Source organism: Adiantum capillus-veneris, chromosome 21 (assembly GCF_014529385.1).
Source record: "Adiantum capillus-veneris isolate H3 chromosome 21, ASM1452938v2, whole genome shotgun sequence".
In the NCBI taxonomy this organism is placed as follows: domain Eukaryota; kingdom Viridiplantae; phylum Streptophyta; class Polypodiopsida; order Polypodiales; family Pteridaceae; genus Adiantum; species Adiantum capillus-veneris.
This window is the reverse complement of record NC_140951.1, coordinates 28812979-28835897: the sequence shown is the minus strand read 5'-3', so window position 1 is coordinate 28835897 and position 22919 is coordinate 28812979. Positions and strand designations below refer to the sequence as shown.

Here is a 22919-nt window from a genome sequence, read left to right as displayed (position 1 = left end):
GCACTCTAGACGACGAAAGAGTATGGCTTGAATCCCTTGCCGTAGCCTCCTTCAAAACTGTGTAGCTCCTCTTCTCCATCGGGGTCGTCTAGATCTCCCCGGCTCCAATGCTCGGTCTATGAGAATGCTAGTAGTGCGGGTAGACTTCTCCACCGTTGGTTGTTCCTCTGTCTGTTCTTCTGGGTGTACAATATCTAGTGTAAAGAAATTTGTGATCCGTCTCTGGGGATGTCTCTCTTCAGCTCTCCTCAGTAAAGTTTCTCTATGCTTGTGTAACTCAAGTAGATATAGCCCAAGAAATCTGTGATCCTCATAAGTCATGACCCTAGATAGAGGCCCAAAACCTTCTCTGAATAGAAAGGAGACTGATCTAGTAAGCGCCTCAATCTCCATAGGGGGGGCAGCTAATTCTACTCGAATGATATCATGCGGTACAGAAACCTTGGCTCTAATCAGCCGAGAGATCATAGATACTAGGGGCTTCTCCATACGCCTCCAACCATCCTGGCACAGAGAGAGAGAGAGAGAGAGAGAGAGAGAGAGAGAGAGAGAGAGAGAGAGAGAGAGAGAGAGAGAGAGAGAGAGAGAGAGAGAGAGAGAGAGAGATATGATTTGCAATGAAATGAAATGTTATATTAACGTCTTCAAAAGGCCATAGTGACCTATGAGACCAGAAAGTTACAAGGTGGTGGATCTGATACAAAGTCAGAGTAACAAAATAACAATAGCACAAAACAAAGATGTATACTATGGGATCCTAGACTGGTCGATGTGAACTAAGCAAAAATGGGCGGCTTGCTGGGATAGCTGAATCACAGAGATCTAGCATCGGTAGTTGGCGGATCTCATCAATCTCCTCCGTGATTAGTAGTCTGACCGGTCATCGTGTATGCCTGGCCAGAGTGCTCCGAATCTTCTGACGTAGCCTCCGTCGATGCTGTGTCCTCCGCAGTCGTGGGCGCCTGGATTTCCCCAGTTCAATCGCTCGGTCGATCGGTGTGCCTCTGGTGTGAGACGAGGGGGAGCTCTGTTGTGGGAGTGGCTCTTTCGGCTGTCCCGTGTCTGCTTTGAAGAAGTCTGTGATCCGTCTTTGAGACTCGCTAGCCTCACCACTCATCAAGCTATCTTTGTGTCTGTGCAGCTCGAGCAAGAACAAACCTAGGCATCTCTGATCCTCGTATCCCATGACTCTTGAGAGTGGTCCAAAACCCTCTCTGAACAAGCAATGGAAGCGGCCTTGTATCTCGTAGTAGGCAGGGAAGCGGCATGTATAATGGAACTCTGTCTCAGGCTCCATGTCACACAAGGGGCATGTCCTGGCCTTTGCTGGTATTCCCCTGTATCTCCCAGTCTCAATCTGAAACCGGCCTGTTCAATCCAAAAAGGGCGGTAGACTTTACTTCAAACCTTGATTTAGCTTTCACCCATTATTAGTCGTCTATTATACCTGCGCTATAGTGACACAAGAGAGGGGAAAGGGATTTCGGTATTTCTTTGTTGTTTAAAAGAGGGAATAAACGCTGTGGTTCTTTCCAAGCTGCCCCGCACAACCTTGGCTGAATTTTGATTGTTCTGGCCTGATTTCGGCAGCATAACTGTACTAGAACCCTTCACAGTCAGTATTCCCACGCATTGACTGACTTTCGCGACGCATACGGGCTCTTTGCAAAACCTGGCGAGAATTTGCAGCACGCTGATTCTCTGTTTTCAGCCCTGGAAATGTGCCAGATTGCCTGTACATCGGTCCCCTTGCGTCCCCGAACCTCCTGGGGGTATTAGGGTCCGTTTAGGGCCAAAACCCTAAACCTGCAAAAATACACAGCAGGCTGTAATTTACTGTTTCAGGCTCCGTTTCGCGTGCCGGTCGCATCCTTAGCAAGTCCTCGAGCTCCCGCACCTGTAGGGCTACTTGCCCTTTGAATCGGACGAGATTTCTAGCGTGAAACCTCTCCGAATTCACCTGTACCTGCGGGGGGATTAGCCGCTAGCTAATCCAGTACCTGTGCAAGAGGCTCTTGCCTCGGCAATCGCGCATAAACCCACACAACTGTACATTGGTCAAATGAAGAGCCCACTAGAGGGGCATAACATACTGCCATAGGGGAGAGAGAGGGCAGTGCGTAGCGTGCAGGGCATCACTCCTGGCACCGCACTGTACATAGGAGGGAAAGCAAGCACTCCATAGCTCTTAACCTGTGACAAAAGCTGCAAATGAGCCTCTCCCAGCTGAAAATTCAGCGCCACTTCCTTCTTGCATTGGAAACTGTACCAGAATGTGCCACTTGGCACATTTACAAGCATTTTCCCGTTTCGGGGTTGCCGCCTAAAAATCTCCCAACCGGTTGCCCAGTTGACTTCACGGCAGAGTAAGAAAATGTTCCCCTTGTCATTCCGGAGGTAATGACGCCAACACATTTTCAAGTCCCAAAATAGCAGTTCCCTAAATTTTAGAAGATACTGCCATTGTATCTTTCTAGGTCATCCGACCCTCTTTGTACACTGCGGCCACATCCAGAACTGAAATGTAGCCTCTGTAGCAAAGGATTCCACTTTGGCTAGTCAATGACCCCACTTGGCTAACCATAGTCCTTGTCCAACCTTAGTGCTCTCTTGCCCTCAGGTCTGGACTCCCTCTGAACAGTTCCACACTAGCTATGCAATGCAAGGCAGTTAGATTTCGCGAGGGGTGTTTCCAAATAGTGAAAGTAAATAAATAATAAGAAAGAAATCAACAAAAAGGATAGATAGTAGTCACGCGTTGGTGACATATCTCCCTCTTGAAATCTCAAACGTCCTCGTTTGCATCTATGTCGTACATGCTTCCAGTCAACACTGATGTATTCAACACCTATCGACACACGTACGACACATACATGCTCATTGTCAACCCTAGTGTATTTAACACCTCGTCGACTCATGTATTGCCTGCGTGTGAACCCTGTCCCAATGACATAGTGGTAGCTTCGCACTGTGCCATTGCTTTGAGTCACTAACTGTCCAATGACAAAATGGTAGCTGCACATTTTGCCACTGTCTTATAGTACACGTTGGATCCCGTAACACTCTCGAGCATACCCAAACCGACAGTTTAAGAATGCAGTTACACATGTACTCTTTAATAGAAGCAATTACTGTATCCTAGACAAACTGACAAGAAATACTCACTGCTATAGCACTAAGCACACTTTTGGACATTCCATAAGAGCAATTGCCAAACTGACAATCTATACAGCTCTAACATTCATGTAACAGGTATTTCATTTGAGCTCACTTTAAATACCATGTACATCATTTGTTTCAAAAGCCATTGTCACACTGACAATCCATGTAGCTCTGAAACTCAAGGGGTCAAGGTAGGTTGCAAATCGAAGGCTTCAAGGTAAAGTGATAACACAGTTGGTGACTCTGCAAGTTCACCTTCTTCCATCCACTTAGCATCCATTGGTGGATAGTTTCTGAACTTTACCAAGTAACGCCTAGCAACCTTGCCTTTCACTTTCCTTTCTTTGTGTGCCAAAATCTGTTCAGGGACCAAGATCTCGTCAAGTTCCTCGACTTCGGACTGATCTTCAGCTGGCATATCTTCTGGCATATCATCCACATAGGGTCTGAGAAGACTCACATGAAACGCATTGTGAATCTTCCAATTGTCAGGCAATTTCAGCCTATATGCAACATCATTGATTATGTCGCACACTTGAAAAGGCCCATAGTAATGCATGCTGAGCTATGGAAACAGTCTTTCCTTGCCCTTCATCTTCTTTAACCTTGCCTTTTCAAAGCGTAAAAGCACCCAATCACCAAGTGAATATACCACTTCACGACGGTGACGATCAGCTGCTTTCTTTTGCTTTGCCTGAGTCTTTTCTAAGGCCACTTTGACCTTCTTGTACATTTCATCCATGTCCTGAACATACTTATTTGCTTCAAATATCTTGTCCTTTGTATGCAGTATGGGAGGAACTTTCTTGCCACCTTCAACTATTTCAAAAGATGCCTCGCCAGTTGATGAATGCACTGTATTATTGTATGCATACTCCACCAATGGCAAATACTGCTCCCACTTTCCTTTATATAGAATTTGCCTCTTCTGACTGCCCATCTGTTTGAGGATGAAATGACAAAGAGGATTTGAGCGTTGTGCCCATATTCTCAAACAAGCCTCTCCAGAACAAACTTGTCATGCGTGGATCACGGTCGCTAACAATCGACTGTGGCATGCCACGATACTTGAAAATATTGCTCATAAACAAGCGTGCCATCTGATCTGGCTTTATCTTCTTCCTGATAGGAATAAAATGAGCCAGTTTGCTGAATCTGCAAATAATGGTCCAAATACCATCGTTTCCTGTCTGTGTTCTCGGAAGATCAAAGATAAAATCCATAGCAATACTTTCCCATGGTTTATCTGGAATAGGTAGTGGTTGCAATAACCCTAGTGCCTTTTGCCTGTTAAACTTGACCTTCTGGCAAATTAGGCATTCTCGCACAAAGGCATCCACATCTCTTCTCAATGTAGGCCAATAGAAGAATGTCTCAACCGCTTTAACTGTAGCATCGATACCACGATGCCCTGCATACGGTGGGACATGACTCTCTTCCATAACTTTGCGTCGCAATGGCTTTGTGACACACAATCTGCCATGCATCATCATGAACCCGTCTTTAAGAAGATAGTGTTCATGACGTTGTCCATCCATTAGCTGCTCGAAGACCCTTGCAAAATCTTCATCATTTGCATACTGTTCTCTCATATCATCAAGTTCATGATGATAAGGAATTGACACAGCTGAAATTTGTGGCTTCCTTAACAAGGCATCAGCCACAACGTTCTTCTTGCCTTCCATATGCACAATCTGAAAATGGAACATGGACAAGATATTTGCCCATCGCATATGCTTCTCAGATAACTTTTTCTGTGTCAAGAAGTATCGCAAGGTCTGATGGTCCGTTTGGACAACGAAATCTGCACCTAGCAGGTAGTGTTTCCAACTTAGGAGCGCATGAATCACAGCCAGTAACTCTTTCTCATAGACCTGCATGGTCATCTCTGGCCCTTGCAAAATTCTGCTCTCATAGGCTACTACCCTGCCATCTTGCATTAGCACTGCACCAATGCTACTACCGCAGGCATCACACTGGACCACAAATGACTTCCTAAGACCTGGCAACACAATGACTGGCTCTGAAGTCATCTTTTCCTTTAAGAGATTAAAAGCTGAAATCTCTTTCTGTGTCCATCTAAAGGTGACTGCCTTCTTTTGAAGAGCATGTAAAGGTGAAGCAATCTCAACGAAATTTCGGATAAACCTTCTGTAATAGGAGCATATTCCCAAGAAACTTCGGACATCATGCTCCGTCTTCAAATCTGGCCATGACTTGATCGCTTCAACTTTTGCAGGATCCATTCTGACACCATCCTTTGAGACAATGTGTCCCAGAAAGTGAATCTCTTCCAGAAAAAATTCACTTTTCTTTGCATTGATGAGCAACCTATGACTGCGTAACTCTTTGAACACAATGGCCAAGTGATGCCTATGCTCCTCTTCATTCTTTGAGTAGACTATCATGTCATCAAAGAATGTACCAACAAACTGCTGGTGAGGATGGAAAATTCTGTCCATCATCCTATTGAACGTAGCAGGAGCATTTGTGAGACCAAAGGGCATCACTAAAAATTCGTAAAGGCCAAACGTTGTTCTAAAAGCAGTCTTGTGCACATCCTCTGATCTAATGCGGATCTGATGGTACCCACTCTTTAGATCTATCCTGCTAAACATAGCTGCTCCTTCTAATTTGTCCAAAATATCATCAATTCTAGGTATAGGGAACCTATTCTTGATGGTATTCTTGTTCAATGCACGGTAGTCGATGCACATACGCCATGAGCCATCCTTTTTCTCCACCAACAACACTGGAGAACAGAATGGAGATGAACTGGGTTGAATCAGCCCCTTTCCTAACAGCTCCTGTACTTGGCCCATTATCTCTTTCTGCTGAGCCGCACTAACCCTGTACGGAGGCTTATTTGGTGGGCTACTGCCTGGCACCAAATCTATCGCATGGTCCTCGGGTCTCTCTGGCGGTAATTGAGACGGTAATGAATCAGAGAAACAGTCACTATACTGTTGTAAAAACATTGACCTTTCTTTATCTAACACAGATAAATTTGATTCATCACAATCTGATACTTCACGTGCAAAAATCAAGTACGCAGAAAGATGCTTTTTCATTACAGAAATAATAGCAGAAGCTGATACAATGGGAATAGACTCCCCTCTAAGCTTTACATCCAGAATGTGAGTCTTTCCCCTGCTCTGTACAGTGATCTTTTTGTTGTAGGCATCCATGATTCCCTGTACACGAAATAACCAAGGAATACCTAACAACACATCACATCCGTCCAGTGGCATGATGTAAAATTCTTCAGCATCTACATAGGACTGGATATGTAGACGCAACTTTCCAATGATGGGTGTCACAGCCTCTGTATGGCCAGGACATGCCAAACCTGCCTCTGCTGTATACCTCATCTCTTCAGGTCTGATTCCCAACTTTGAAGCTAATTCTGGGGAAATGAAGTTGGCTTTGGTACCTGGATCAAAGAAGATAAGCACTGTTTGATCCCTGATCTTTCCCCATGCTCTGCAAAGCTCACTTGCATCTGAATTTGGCTTGTCGCCCACCATATCTGGCACTAGACCAGCCATGGGCTTCTTTCCTTTCCTATCCTCCTTGTCTTCAGAATCAGCTGGCCTTTTCTATGTAGGACAATTGTAAGCAATGTGGCCAGGCTGCTCACAGATGAAGCATTTGTTTTCTGACCTCAGGACCTTCTTTTGCTCTTCCGACTTGCGAGGAAAATGTCTTTTCCATTTCTTCGCTGGTCCCTTTTTTGATTCAGCCGTAGCTTTGTCTTTCCCTGCGTTGGCTGGCTCCTGAGTCCCTTTCGGAGCCTCCTTGGGAACATACTTCTTCGCTGAATTTTTCTTGGCTGATCCTGCCTTGACGCCAGTGTTAAATTCACAATCTTCTCCCTTGAGCAAACCATTGCCAGTGTTTGCTACCTCGATGAGCTGCGTCAAAGTAGTGACTTTGGTCTTCGTACAGTACTTTCTCAATCCTTTAGGTAGGCCACAACAGTATTTTTCAATCTGTTTTGTCAATGGCACAAACCTATAGGAAGTTACTGGAAGTAGAGCTTTCCAAAACTTTCGATTGTAATCATCCAGATTTCTGCAAGTGGCAGCATTAAGCTGGTGCCATTCTATCATGACATCTGCTTCAAAGTCATCAGATAACCATGCTGTTGCAAAAATCTGCTTGAAGTAAATCCATGTGGACGGAGCTTGCCCTTGAAGCAATAAAGTTGTCCACCATTGTCCCGCATTCCCTGTCAAGAAAGTGGCTGCCTTGTGGACCTTTGAAGCCTCTGTAAAGTTCCCCCCTGCATAGGCCTTGTCAAACTGCTGGAGGAATGAGAGAGCCTTCTTCCTGTCATCAAACCCTGTAAAGGTCGTGAAAGACACACCTTTGCCACCTTCTTTGTATGGAGTTGGCCTCTCCAGCGGCGTTAAATTGTCATATGGAAGTGACTGAAACATGGGAACACTGTTAGGGTTCATCTGTGTTCCTTGGCCGCTATTAACTTGACCTGGAAATGCCATATTTGGCTACTGATTTGTAATTCCAGGAATACCAAAATTTGCCTGTGGCATCCCAAATTGGCCCTGAGTGCTCTGAAACCCTGGTAGCATGCCCGTGACACCATACATGGGGTTAGGCATCATCGTTTGAGCACCCCCGAACATTGTTCTTGGCGTGTAAAACTGATTTCCAGGTGCATGACCAGCCACGCTCTGGAATACCGATCCACCTCCAAAATAGCCAGGGTGTACTGAAGGTGGTGGGAAGACTTGTTGCATAGCCTGTAGGTTGCTTCCATGCCCATTAGAACCAGCTATAGGCTGCTCAAAGGTGGCGGGCTGAACTGGTACAGCTTGAAAGACTGGAATCTCAGCCACCTGTTCTTGCACCTTAGGCACAGGTTGTGGAGACTGCATGTTCTCCGTCAAGTGTACAGGTGTTTCCATCGATTGTGGAGTATGAATCACCTGTGCTCGAGCCTTAACAGGCTTTTGAATATGATCCAGTGACCCAACTTGCTGAGACGGAAGAGGAGGTTGCAGAAAGGCTAAAAACCTCGTGTTCCGCATTACTTGTGTGAACATAGCCACAGCAGTAGCCAACTGGGTTCTGAATATATCATCATCCGTCTGTGGTGGTCTTGAAGACTCACCCACTTCATGTGTCTGTTGACCCTGTGAAGAGGAAACCTCTTCAGTCACATCATCTGGTCTGTCAGCCATAATTGCAATTCCCTGTGTCTGGTTTATGATCCCCTGTGTCTTCAAGCCCAAACTGACCAAGGCTCACTTCTATGGGAAAAAGTGATTTAATCCCGTCGATGGAACCATGAAACCGGCCTGTTCAATCCAAAAAGGGCGGTAGACTTTACTTCAAACCTTGATTTAGCTTTCACTCATTATTACTCGTCTATTATACCTGCGCTATAGTGACACAAGAGAGGGAAAAGGGATACAGATGCTAGAATGCACCTGTATGAGAAGACCGACACCAGATTGGCCCCTAACTTAGGCGCCCCTTTCGGTATTTCTTTATTGTTTAAAAGAGGGAATAAACGCTGTGGTTCTTTCCAAGCTGCCCCGCACAACCTTGGCTGAATTTTGACTGTTCTGGCCTGATTTCGGCAGCATAACTGTACTAGAACCCTTCACAGTCAGTATTCCCACGCATTGACTGACTTTCCCGACGCATATGGGCACTTTGCAAAACCTGGCGAGAATTTGCAGCATGCTGAATTCTCTGTTTTCAGCCCTGAAAATGCGCCAGATTGCCTGTATAGCGGTCCCCTTGCGTCCCCGAACCTCCTGGGGGTATTAGGGTCCGTTTAGGGCCAAAACCCTAAACCTGCAAAAATACACAGCAGGCTGTAATTTACTGTTTCGGGCTCCGTTTCGCGTGCCGGTCACATCCTTAGCAAGTCCTCGAGCTCCCGCACCTGTGGGGCTACTTGCCCTTTGAATCGGACGAGATTTCTGGCGTGAAACCTCTCCGAATTCACCTGTACCTGCGGGGGGATTAGCCGCTAGCTAATCCAGTACCTGTGCAAAAGGCTCTTGCCTTGGCAATCGCGCATGAACCCACACAACTGTACATTGGTCAAATGAAGAGCCCACTAGAGGGGCATAACATACTGCCATAGGGGAGAGAGAGGGCAGTGCGTAGCGTGCAGGGCATCACTCCTGGCACCTCACTGTACATAGGAGGGAAAGCAAGCACTCCATAGCTCTTAACCTGTGACAAAAGCTGCAAATGAGCCTCTCCCAGCTGAAAATTCAGCGCCACTTCCTTCTTGCATTGGAAACTGTACCAGAATGTGCCACTTGGCACATTTACAAGCATTTTCCCGTTTCGGGGTTGCCGCCTAAAAATCTCCCAACCGGTTGCCCAGTTGACTTCACGGCAGAGTAAGAAAATGTTCCCCTTGTCATTCCGGAGGTAATGACGCCAACACATTTTCAAGTCCCAAAATAGCAGTTCCCTAAATTTTAGGAGATACTGCCATTGTATCTTTCTAGGTCATCCGACCCTCTTTGTACACTGTGACCACATCCAGAACTGAAATGTAGCCTCTGTAGCAAAGGATTCCACTTTGGCTAGTCAATGACCCCACTTGGCTAACCATAGTCCTTGTCCAACCTTAGTGCTCTCTTGCCCTCAGGTCTGGACTCCCTCTGAACAGTTCCACACTAGCTATGCAATGCAGGGCAGTTAGATTTCCCGAGGGGTGTTTCCAAAAAGTGAAAGTAAATAAATAATAAGAAAGAAATCAACAAAAAGGATAGATAGTAGTCACACGTTGGTGACACAATCCGCAGCTAGTGAGAAGATGTGCGTAACTGGCCAATAGCACATCGTATCCCATGAGACAAGTGTGTGTCCATGTATCTGGGTCTCGTCACAAAACTATCCTCCGTAAGCTGGAGAAGGTGGTCTCTGTAGAAAGCCATCTTCGTGCCCAATTCCTGTGCTGGCTGTATCCATGTCCTCCTGGTGTCTAGCTGGGGCAGGTCTTGGCGGATGAGCTTGGTGATCTCTGAGTGTGTAAGAGTGAGAGATGGTGCATCCAATGAGTATTGGAATGGTGGCAGCCTGTCTATGCTGAACCCATGCGCCTGAAACCATGATGCCATCTCTACATACCAGCATGTTGTATCTCCTTGCATGACTAACTGTCGAGAGGACTCAAGTGCAATGCGAGCATATTTGTATCTAGGAAGTTCCCATGCGCGGTTTATGAAGGAGACTGATCTGGTGAGCGCCTCAACTACTAGTGGGGGGGCGCTAGCTCTGCTCGGATAATGGCCCGTGGTACTGATTAGAGAGAGAGAAATGAAATGAAATGAAATGTTATATTAACGTCTTCAAAAGGCCAAAATGACCTATGAGACCAATCAGTTACAAAATAGTGAATCTAATACCATGTCTGGGTACAAAAGAACTAGAAAAGAGCTAGAAGTGGAACAAAATACTACTACTACTACTACAATCTAAAACTACGTGGGTGTAGCAGCTGATACAATAGGTACCCGGTAAACTGGATGTAACAGTGTGTGAAACAAAGATGGAAGAAATGGTGAGGATCCATCCTCATCTGCACTCTGGATGTCGAGAGAGTATGGCTCGAATCTTCTGTTGTAGTCTCCGTCGATGCTGTGTAGCTCCTCTCCTCAGTCGCGGTCGTCTGTATCTCTGTAGCTCCAATGCTCGGTCGATGAGAGTGCCAGTAGTGGTCGAATGAGTGTGGGACGAGCTCTGCAGTGGTGGCTGCTCCTCTGGCTGTCCCATATCTAGTGAAAAGAAATCTGTAATGTGTCTCTGGGACTGCCTCTCTCTAGCTCTCCCCAGTAAAGTGTCTCTATACCTGTGTAACTCAAGTAGATATAGTCCAAGACATCTCTGATCCTCATAACTCATGACCCTAGATAGAGGACCAAAACCCTCTCTGAATAAGCAGTGGAAACGCCCCCGTATCTCATAGAACACTGTGCAATGACATATGTAGTGCAACTCTGTCTCTGTCTCTCTCTGGCATAATCGGCATATCCTGCTGTCTGCTGGTATCCCTCTGAATCTACCAGTCTCAATCTCGAGCTGATGTGAGGATGTGCGTATCTGACCAATGGCACAACGCAAACCATGAGACATATGTGTGTCCATGTAGCTGGGTCGAATCACAAACCCATCTCCTGTGAGGTGGAGAAGATGCTCTCTATAGAAAGCCATCTTCGTGCTCAACTCCCGAGGCGGCTCTATCCATGTCCTCCTGGTGTCGAGCTGGATCAGGTCTTGACGAATGAGTCTAGTGATCTCCACCCGTGTAAGAGACAGCGAGGGTGCCTGAAGAGAATACTGGAAAGGGGGCAACCTGTCCATGGTGAAGCCATGCGTCTGAAACCATGAAGTCATCTGTGCATACCAGCATGAAGTGTCCCCCTGTAGAGCTAACTGTCTGGAAGACTCAAGGGCCAGTCTAGCATATCTGTCTCTAGTAGTATCCCATAGGCTGTGCACAAAGGACACTGATCTGGTAAGCGCCTCAATCTCCATGGGGGGGGCAGCTAGCTCTGCTCGAATGATCGCGTGAGGTACGAAGGCCTTGGCTCTAATCAATCGGGAGATCATAGATACCAAGGGCCTCTCCATACGTCTCCAACCATCCTGGCCTACAGAAGGTCCCCAAACCTGTACCCCATACATCATAGCTGAGGCTACTAAAGTATCAAAGAGCCATAACTTTGTCCGAGGTTCCTGGAACTGAACCTGCGAACACATCCTCTCCAAGCCTCCCAAGGCCGCATAAGCTCTGGTCAGTCTAGTCTCTGCTGCTCTCCCCAAAGAAAACCTCGGCCTAGTGAAGACTATCCCAAGGTAAGTGTATGCATCTGTATACTCCACAATCTCTTGACCATACGTGAAGGTCGGTGCCGATCTCCTGATCCACTGCGGTGTGGTGTTAAACACCATGACCTTGGTTTTACCAAGGTTTACAGACAATCCACTATCCTCTGCAAAACTGTGTAATGCATCCAACTGTCGCTGCATACCCTCTGGTGAGTCAGAGATCAAGACAATATCATCAGCATATAACAACAATGGGATCCATGTCCCTGCCAGCTGGGCACCTCTATCACCCTCTCTGTCAATGTAATCAGACACCTCATCAACATACATACCAAATAGAGTAGGAGACAATGGGCAACCCTGTTTCACCCCGATAGTGGAGTGAACTAAGTCAGATATCCCCTCTGGGGTGCGTACATGTCCCATCACTGATCTGTATAAAGCCATAATCCCCCAAATCAACACTGTGGGCACCCCCCATCTCCTACAGTCTGCGCATCATTCGAGCTCTCGGTACCATGTCAAATGCTTTGCGGAAATCCACAAAGCTACAATAAATCCGTCTCCCATGTGACCTGCCCTCCTCAATGATAGCTCTGAGTGTCAGAATATGGTCAAGAGTGGAGAAACCCCTCCTGAAACCTGCCTGTCCCTTTGCCCGTACACCCTCACCCTCTGCCCAGTTACTCAACTGCTGCTCAATAATGGATGCATACAATCGTGCGAGTGTGTGTCCAACCATAATAGTGCGGTAATTTCCAGGCTCTGTAGGATCACCTGCCTTGAATATAGGCACAATAGTAGACAACCTCCAAGTCTCAGGTAATCCCTCACACATGGCACGATTGAACAACACTGCAAGAACCTCCATCAGCATATCCCTAGCATGTATAAAGTGCTCCGCTACTAGACCGTCATGATCGTAAGCCCTCCTGGTCCTCATCCTGTCAATGGCTCTCTTTACCATCTCAGTGGTAAAGAAGGTGCTCGTAGGTGGACATGGCTCTGTAGGATCTGGAAGGGGATCCTGCCTAGGAACCGTATATAACGATGTCGCATACTGGCCCCACACATCAGGAGAAGTAATCACTGGGGGAGGGGAGTGCTCATGGAAGAGTCGCCATGCCTCGCCTGAGTCTCTACTCAAGAACAACTGATACAAGTCTCGCTCCATCTGGGCCAGGTAAGCTCGTTTCTTCTTTCGCACAAGGCGCCGGAAAGCAATCCGCGACTGTCTGTAGGTGATGACTCCTAAATGAAGATCCCTCTGAAGCTGGGCTCTCATCTCTCTGCACTCCTCATCATACCAACTATTCTGGGGCATGCTCCCAGAATGTCGCCTCCGATCCGGTTGAGTGTGTGGGTATGCCTCTGATGCTGCATCATGTAGTGTCTCAGTCAGTAAAGTAGTGCACTCCTCTACTGAGAGGCCTGGAGCAACTGTGCATAGACGATCCCAGATCGCCTCTGTATAAACCGAGTCAGTCTCTGGTGTAAATGTATAACGGGTGTGTGACCTGCCTCCTGATTTCTGGGCTGTACTAAACTGAAAAGATACGGACAGTGTCAAGAGAGCATGATCCACTGCTACGCCCACTGGTCTGGCTCCCACTGTGAAATCCCGAATACAAGGAATAAAGCTCGGCTGTGTCATAACATAGTCCACTGTACTGGCCCCATGTCTGTGTGGAAAGCATGTGAAGCCTGCTGCTCCAGGAAACCGCTGTAAGCCATTAAGTATGGCTAGCCCATGTGTAGTCGTCATCTCCGTGAGGTATCTCCCATACTCAGTCTGCTCTCTGTCATGTGAACATCTGTCAAACCCCAGCTCACCCACATCCAACTCTCTAAGCATCTCATCTGAAGTGTCGTAGAAGACTGTCTGACAGTTGCCCGTTCGAGCATTGAAGTCTCCTAGGAGGATGATATCACCATCCCTAGAAAACTCCCATATATCATCATCTAGAATTGAGAAAGGCGACTGCCCTCTGGATACAGCATATACTGACGTACTGGGGGGGAAGTAACATATAGCAATATATAGAAATCGACCTGTGTCAGCTCTCAGCCTCACCCACATGTATCTAGCCTGATCATCTCTCCGTACAATATGTAGTAGTGGCTGTAGCTCCTCCCTAAACAACACCGCTACTCCTCCTGAACCTCTACTCCCATGCTCAGATCTCGTGACTGTTCTGTGGGCTGTCTCCCATTTGTATCCCACCACATGTGGCAACAGTTGGCCAGGGGCCTGGTGAGTCTCTGAAAAGAAAACAATGTCCTTGTCTCTGAAACTGTCCTCAAAGGCACCAACATCCAACCTCATAGACCCATTACAATTCCAAGTCGCCATCCTCAATGTGGTCCCATAGGTCTCGCACCGTCATGTAGAGCGCCGCTCTACAATCACCACCCGACCATCTCTGTAAAAGGCCATCTTCCCCTTCTCCCTTGCCGCTTGAATCTCGGGCATTACTTCTCTCATATGCGCAAGTTGTGAGAGAGTGAGGTCATCGCCTAAGAAAATACCTGTCTTCTTGAGAGTAGGTCTCTTCCTCAAGAATTCCTTCTTCTCTTCCAATGAAGGGAAGCGTAGTATGAGAGCTCTTTCCTTTGAAGATTCTCCGGGGCCCTCACTCTTCTTGCCCACTCTCCATGCCTTTGTGTGTGAAGGCTTCTCCACCCCCATCATTGATGTGAGGCTTGTGACCTCTTTTTCCACATTGTTTATGTCCTTGAGGCCGGTTACCCTCACATGTAGAGCCCGCACCCTCCTTCTTTGTTCCTCTTCGAGGGTCATGTTGATAAGAGTGGGTGTACAAGGAGCTTCCTTACCTTTCCCTTTCTTGGCAACCTCAATCCATTTTTCGGCCTCCTCTACTTTCTTTTGCGTTTCGGATATGACCGCGGCCCATGACTTCTTCTCCTCATTGATGTTGTCAATTTCTTCCCTCAAAGAGGGCTGAAATTCCCCCTCTTCAAGCCCATTTTTTGACCGTGTTTCCAACACTTCTTTGTGGAGATCCAAAATGCTATTCTCCAACGTGGTGATCTTGTTGAGAAGATGATCCTTCTCGTCCTTCCACCTCTTCTCCTTTTCTTCATTTTCTCGGAGGAAAACGGTCTTCGTGTTCCTCCAATCTTCCATCTCTTTTCTCCATGCTTTCATTTCCAATTCAATGATGGAAATTCGTTTGGAGTGAAGCATATATTTGAGTTTGCTTGTTGCCATAGGTGAGGTTGGGGATGACATATGAGAGAGAGAGAGAGAGAGAGAGAGAGAGAGAGAGAGAGAGAGAGAGAGAGAAGCACGATAGAGTTAAAAGTTAAAAGTTAAAAACGATAGAGTTAAAAAAATATAGAGTTAACAAGTTAGTAGGTTAAAAAATTAAAAGGAGCGATAGCGATAGAGAGAGGCAGTGCGATAGAGAGAGGGAGCGAAGGGGGCATCACGCGGGCTAGGGGAGAGAGATAGAGATAGAGAGAGAGGGGGTGCGGGTGCGCAGGGGCAGCGGGTGTGAGGCGGGAGAGGGAGAGATTCACCTGCGGGTGCGGGGCGAGTGGAAGCGGGATCGCAGGGGCAGCAGCGGGGGGCTAGAGGAGGCGGGGAGCGCAGGGGGCAGCGGGGGGGGGGGGGGGGGGGGGGGGGGGGGGTGGGGTGGAAGGGAGATCCTATGGAGCCTGGACATTACCGCACTATCATGATTGGACACACATTGGCACGGTTGTACGCATCCATTCTTGAGCAGCAGCTGAGTAGGTGGGCAGAGAAGGAGGGAATGCATGCTGTTGGGCAGGCAGGGTTCAATACTCTCTAGGTCTCAAAAACAATAACTCTAATAGTCTCAATTTCCTATTGTTGTAATGATGGTTATCCACCTGGATTAACTTGAATTCTTAATAGAAGTGGAGCTGGTCTTTGAAGGTTTGTCTAAATAGGGCATGCCAAATTCACTCAACAGTAGTTTTAATTATCTCTGTATCCTTGTCAGACACAACTAGGCTATGTGTACTCTCAAGAGACTTATGTCCTCTCTAAATAGGACATGAGGTAAGTTTCACCCAGGTGTATTGGAATGTGTCTTTCAGATGTGAAACAGTAGTCTTGTACATGTCTGGTAATGGCTCTCCAGAGGTACGTTACTAACATCCTCTATTGCGCAAGTTGCTCCATAAATTGAAAGTTCCATTTTCACAGTATCAAACATGCGCAAGAGAAATGTGCGCAGTGTGAGTTGAAGCCAACCTAAAGGTCCCCAAAAGGTGTGATTGTTACAAAACAAACTGGCCAACTTTGCAGCAAGGAAAAACACACTCTTGCGGCTTGCCTTGCAACTAAGCTACAAGGCCAAGAATAGATATCCTCCTTTGAGGAGTCCACACATCCGTATTGAGGGGAACTCCAGCATGAGTGACACCCTTGTGTTGCTCACAACTCATTCAAAAGGTGATCTCCTTGTCAAGAAAATCGATCTGCGAATTTCAGATGAGGTAAGCCTCTTGTTGCGTTCATGTTCTTGACCCACATTGCCTGTTTCCTTCACCATGTGGAAGCTTTTCCCCTGCTTCATTCAGCTCCCCCAGGCCAATTTGGTCATGCCAGGATCATAAAAAATGTTGATATTGCTGTTCAGTCTTCTTAATAATCAAATGTTGTGGACAGTCTTTGATGGTTTAAAGTGCTCTTATTCTACAGTAAAGACGATTCTTCTCTATAACTAAGTAGTTTTACAATATAAGGGCACTGTGAGTAACTTGAATTTGACACGATTTTTCTGCATGGTTGAGGTAACGCGTGCTTTAGACTCTTTGTACGATAAGTTCTGCTGCAAATCTGAATACTACATCAGTGAGTATGTCAGAGATAGTCCGCCAACTTAGTTCTAGTCCTTGAATGATAGCTAGAGCAGACACCATATTGACCAGAGACATGTGTCTGTCTGTCTATTGCTGTATTTAGTGTCTCTTGATATTAGAGTAGATTAGGTTCTGCTCTGATGCAATGCGTAGTGTAGTTGTTTGTCCATTCTTGCTAAATTTTTGGTGGTTAGGTAGGTTAAGAACATGTTTCTTATTGTGAAAGCAGTGAAGTCCTGTGGTTTTTTAAAGTCTTCCTTTGATGCAGGTACTCTGTAAAGTTTCAAGTGAAGCCATACCGCGCGTAGCTGAAAACGCAATATTAGCCCTTGCTGTGTTGTATCAGGTAGATGAAAGACACTACACGCTTCCTCGATGAGTCTGTAGTGTCACCATTTTCAGGATTCTCTTTTGACTCCTAGCATGTAACAAAGAACATAGATGGTCACAAATATTTATTGGTGTGATGATGCATATGTTTTAGATCACGACTTCTAAGACTTCACTGGCAGCGACATTCGATAGCTCGCATGACTCCATTGTCAGTTATCTGAAGTCTTGCCTGGCTCAGAACTGCCATGAATACCTACAGTGGACATCAGCAGCTGCTCTAGGGTATGTTGCTCGATATTGCAGCAATTCAGATTGGATACTCAAAGTGGAGGTTTCGACTACTCTTTTAGAGGTATTTATAAATTCAAGTTTCTGCTCATAGTGGGTTAATTTTCCCATATACAGAAAGCTTACTCTTTCTGCAAATGCAAGCGTATTGTATACAGAATCTAGATGTAAGATTAGATTTTTCCTTTTGGTACTTGCCTTTTCTAGGAATTTTTCAAATTTCAAGGTCATGTCTTAAATTCTTTTTATTAACAGTGTCTTTCCAGAAGTGACCGAGATATTGTAAGAGGTGCTTGCAGCATGGGTCTGGGATTACTTTTTCATAACATCTTCACTCAGGATATGGTTGATAGTGAGGTTCACAAGGAACCAATGGTTCAGCAAAAGGACTTGAGCATCCACAGCTGCATGTTTCAACATTTAGTGAAGCTCCTGCTTACTTGGTGCCCCGAAATGAAGGAACTGCTAGAGAACATCAGCAGGCACAATGCGATGTCTATCAATAGCAGCTCAGAGATCTTACTGCCCCTACCTAGTATTAAGCCCTTGAACAAGTCTGAGGAAGGTATATGGACAGTAGCTGGCCTTGCTATGGCTCTTGGAAGCTCAGTAATTGCTTTTGAAAAGATTGGGTCCCTTGAATCTATGAGTCACGTCACTAAGTTTCTCATAGAAGGGATCCGCAGGTCTCATACAAACCCTGGCAGCAAGGATTGCTTTTATGCGCTTGCTCTTGGAGCGTATGTAACCTTGCCTTCATGCATTGGAGCATGCCTGCACCTTGAACTTCTAACTAAAGAACTAGACAGTTTGATTCCAGATGCAATAGACTTTCTAAATGCAGAAAAAAACAGCAATCGCCACCCTACAGAGTTGAAAATGGCAGCTTGTGTTGGATCAGGAAATCTTCTGGCAACATTACTCAATCATGGAATCCATAAAGTGCCAAGGGATAGTATTTTTTCACTGATTGAATCTTTGAAGGCCATTGCCATTGACGGTGATGCTGAGCTAGCAAGCCTAGGGGGATGTATAGGCCTGGCTAACGCTCTTGGTGCTGGAGTTGCACTTCTGGTACCTGAAAGAGGCTATAGGATTGATGAGCTGAAATCCATGCCTCAGATGGTAAGTATAGAGCTTTTTGGCATGTTTTATTTTTGCTTGTATTTTACGTTTTCTGATTGAAGTGCATCGTGATGTGTGTTTAAAAGAATGGAGGAATGGAGTCGTCAAATATCTGCACCCCACTTTTATATGAAAGCAGCTGCAAAACCTATGTTCAGAATCTACTCCAAGACCTTTTAAATTATGCTGTCCAAGGATCAGCTCACATAAGGACGAATGCATGGTGGGCTTTGGCACTTGTCAGAAGAATTTTTATGGAGGGGGGGAATCCTGAGGGGCGTGCTACTGGTTCCCGTGATGTGAAATCCTCAAAAATCAGCCTGACTGGTCTTGCAAAGGATAGCAGCTTATTTCTTCTTTGTTCTTGGCTGCTAAATGTCAAAGAGAACCCGGTAGATCCTTCTTGCGAGTTGTCTTCAATTGTAAAGAATGACTCATAAATTGTCAACAGCCATCCTCATATACTCTTTCTCGGATGTAGGTGGAATCTTTATTTCCTTGTCACACCGTAGCGTCTGTTCTACGATGTCTGAAACAAGTGCCCCAGCTGCCTAATCTCGATTGGGGAACACTTTTGCGACAAATACTGCATGCACTCGGTTCATCTAAAAAATGCGGGATCACAGAAGGCCAGAACATTGCCATGCAAGATGCCATGTGTAGGGAATGTGTTCTTTTCTCCCTTGCTCATGCACACAACCTTTCAGTCCTCCAGGCATTTCTTGATGAGCTCTGTGATTTTCCTCGACTTATTTCAATCAGAACATCTATGACCAGTGTTCTCATGCTCCATATGAGGAATTTGAGCAGTATATTCTCAAGGTCCAGGATGGAGATGTTCTTCTTTGATTGTGTCGAGGTCGCTTGCAGGGCAAGCGACTCTTGGTGCTCAGAGAGCTTGTTTTCTGCTGATGCTTGTTGGGATTTGAGAATAAGCTTCTGGAAAGGTTTTAAATCTCTTCTCTTGCACTCAAAGGATGGTGCTATCCCAAGCATCGACAAGAATAAACTTCTTTTAGGGGCTGAGAAGTGCTATTGTCTACTTAACATTCCTCTGAAAGAAACAGAAAGCGAGCTCCATAAAATTGAAGAATGGTCAGAGGCATTAGATTGTCTGGCTTTAGCATCGGATGAGTGGATTGTAAGAGTAACAGAGGTTAGTAGGTCCAATTGCCCTCCTTCACTTTCATTTTCATCGATAACTGTTGGGAACTTGTTTTTTTGCTGTCTTGTCAGTTCGATGTGGAGAGATCAGTGCCAACAACGCAAGCTATGGCCTCAGCACGAAAAGCAATTTTTGTGAAGTCTCAAATGGTAGCCAGGCATTGTTTGCAACCTTCAGCTCTTGTGAAGCCAGTCATGTGGCTCCACAATCAAGCTGCACTGGGTATTCCTAGAAGCTGATTTGTAATCATGATTCTGTTTGATGCTTCTCATTACTAGTATGACAATGTGTGGCCAAGGGGCTGATTTTGCAGCACTCTTGTTGGCAGACGCATTTCAAGAACTCGTGTGGGTTGCATGTGCATTGAAAGATATAACAATGGAAGAGAAGCAAAGCTGGTTAATGGACACCCTTGAGACTGTTTTCTCTCTGAAGAATCCGGAAACGGTTTGCCTTCGTTTCAAAAGCTAAGCAAAAACCCCACTGAAATTTTGATATGTCTAATGCTTTTCTCCTATTTGTTTGCTCTTACTTCAGGGGGTGGTGTTCCTTGCTCTTCTCGTCAGCAGCTGGTGTTACTACTCCCCGCTTATTCTGATTGACTCAAGGACCACTATGCAAGCTCTTCCTTTCACCCTTTCATCTCTTTTATCACAAGAGAATTGGAGACCCACTTCCAAGCTTGTGCTGCAGAGATGTGTGTCATTGCTCACAAGTGTGGCTGACCCCAGCTTGACAGCACGCGGTTTGCCACTATGGTATGTTAAGAGAGCTTGTACCATTCTGAGAAAGGACTTGCCCGTCATGGACCAGCTGAAACTTGTGGATGATCTCTCAATGCTAACTATTTTGTGAGCCCTTTCATCATGTTTATGATGTACAAAAGGGACCTTGTGAGGGTCTTGTAGGAGCACGTCTCAATAGAACCTTTGTTGGCACTGCCTTGAAAGGCAAGTGCATTGTTTTGTTCCGTGTATTGTTTTGAACGGGAAGTGCATTGTTTTGTTCCGTGTCATCCGAGCCAAAACTGAAGTGAAGTGATTAACGTAGTAAATTCTTGAAGTATCCAAAGCAGTCTTCTGCAACCACTTGATGAAACATGCAAAGATTCAAGATCTCCAAACTGCCCAAAACATCCAAAATCTTACAGAAATGCCGAGAGTCATTACTCTGATTAAAATGAAGAGACTAAAATAATCACAAATACTTTTGGAAAACCCACCAAAAAAATGAGGTGAAGACGTGCAAAAAGATTTAAATTTTTGCACAATTGGAGCTCTGTCAAACTTGGCAGCCAATACTCATATTGTAAGGTCTTCAAAGCTCCTATTAGAGGAGGGAGGCATTTGCAGCTTGCAAGTACCTCAAGAGTTAGCATCCTTTGACTCAACAAGCCTCACACAACATTGGCGCATTTTACATAGTTACCACACCCATCTAGTTTTTTGATTGGCATGCTTGGTGCGCCGACCTGTAGATCATAAGCAAGCACATCACTTGAAGTGCAGAACTTGGCAAACACAATATCCAACAACACACTCCTTGGCGCAGGTCAAGATCAATGTCATCTTGGATTTAAAAACAAAGTTAGCACCCGCGCTACAGGGGGAGCTTCTCTGAGTGCAGCAAATGGGTACTCAACAAAACGGCATCATGTGCTTCAATTAGCTATAATTCCTAGCAAGCCATTTGGCAATCACCTTCAAGGGTGTGTGGCAGCTTCGGAACCTTTTGGTGGTCAAACCATCACAACTACTTGCTCATTGGCGTCTTGTATTTAGTGCACACACCTATTTTGGGCGCAGAAAGGCACACAACATGCCCATTTCGGGTGAGCCTTCTAGTGTATCTTGCACAAAGTCGAGCATCACCCTGGCACAGCTCATCTCCCCATGAGCATCTCAAATAGTGCACCCTATGTCGCAGATGTTCCTTCCTTTTTTTTAACTTCAAAGTTTATTTCTTTTGTAAATGTGCGCAAGAGGCCCATTACATGCACATTGAGTTGAATTTAAGCACTTCACTTTAGAAGATATTGGAATATGTGCATATGGGAAAAGCCCCTAGCTTACTAGGATTAGACAAATAATGGCCTATTACATGCACATTGAGTTGAATTTAAGCACTTCACTTTAGAAGATATTGGAATATGTGCATATGGGAAAAGCCCCTAGCTTACTAGGATTAGACAAATAATGATTGTCCAATAGGAAGGAGGTGCAACTTCACCAGCCAATATATGCAAGTTCTTAAGCCTATATATATATGAGGCTCACATGTATGGGAATTTAAGAGATTGTGAATGGAGTTCATTTTAGTATTTGCTTATTTCCACTCTTACCCCCTAAAGTTCCTATAGAAGAGGCCCTTCACATCCATGAATATCTCTATTCAAGAGGGGGTCATCCACACTTGAAGGAGCCACTAAAGCAAGCGGACAATGTATAAAAGGAGATTCAGGAAGGCCTTAAACAAGATACTTGGACTGTTGGTGTATGACCAAGCATACAACAAGTGGAGGAAAAATGTTTGTCATCATTAGTTTTTCTCTTAGGTTTCACATTGTATTTAGCATGTTGTTGCATGTCTTTACGATGCATGAGACGAAGCATGGTTTCACATTAGGAGAAGGAATGGGCATTGGTACAAGGGGAGGATACAAAAATGAAGATTGTGAAGCAATTGAAGACAATGCAGACGAAGAAGGCAAATACAACGATGGATTTTGAAAATTTGTACCTTCTCGAGTTTAAGGGTAGGTTTTGTCATTCTATGAGTATAGTGTCATTCTGTGTGGATCTTAGGTTGTATCTTCAGTCAGTCAGTCTAGTCCAAACCCCAAGGGGGGGGGGGGGATTTGGGGGAATTTGTGAGCTTTGCACCATGCTTGTGCTCCTCTATGAGAACCTACTCTAGTCTACTAGGATGCCCTGTTGACATAAGGGGTGTGTATCCCGTGTGGTAGAATTACTTTTTTCTTAGGATTGATGACACAATATCTGAGGTGTCTAGGCTATGACCTAGGCCTATAGGAGAGGCTTTTGCTCAGTCATTTTGCAAGTTCAGTATTGCGTGCCCGCGCGCACACATACCATGAATCCCACACTCTTGCATGCAACATAGATCTCTTCTTCTTTTTCTATCTCTCTTCTCTTCTCTCCTC

At 45.6% G+C, this 22919-nt stretch overlaps 1 protein-coding gene across 3 annotated transcripts in view; it reads left to right on the top strand.

Moving 5' to 3' along the window:
• Positions 1-20818, top strand: part of RST1 (ARM repeat superfamily protein) — a 146657-nt gene extending 125839 nt beyond the window's left edge. For 2 of the 3 annotated variants that reach the window (XM_086493297.1, XM_086493299.1), the window contains 8 exons: positions 17114-17191; positions 17330-17530; positions 17722-18591; positions 18678-18983; positions 19073-19747; positions 19828-19978; positions 20085-20203; positions 20294-20818. In XM_086493297.1, coding sequence (XP_086349423.1) covers positions 17114-17191; positions 17330-17530; positions 17722-18591; positions 18678-18983; positions 19073-19747; positions 19828-19978; positions 20085-20203; positions 20294-20611 — 2718 coding nt within the window. In that variant the 3' untranslated portion in view covers positions 20612-20818. Of the gene's footprint in view, positions 1-17113; positions 17192-17329; positions 17531-17721; positions 18592-18677; positions 18984-19072; positions 19748-19827; positions 19999-20084; positions 20204-20293 lie in introns of those variants that run through there. The other variant, XM_086493298.1, reaches the window with a different exon arrangement.
• The last annotated feature ends 2101 nt before the right edge of the window (positions 20819-22919 follow it).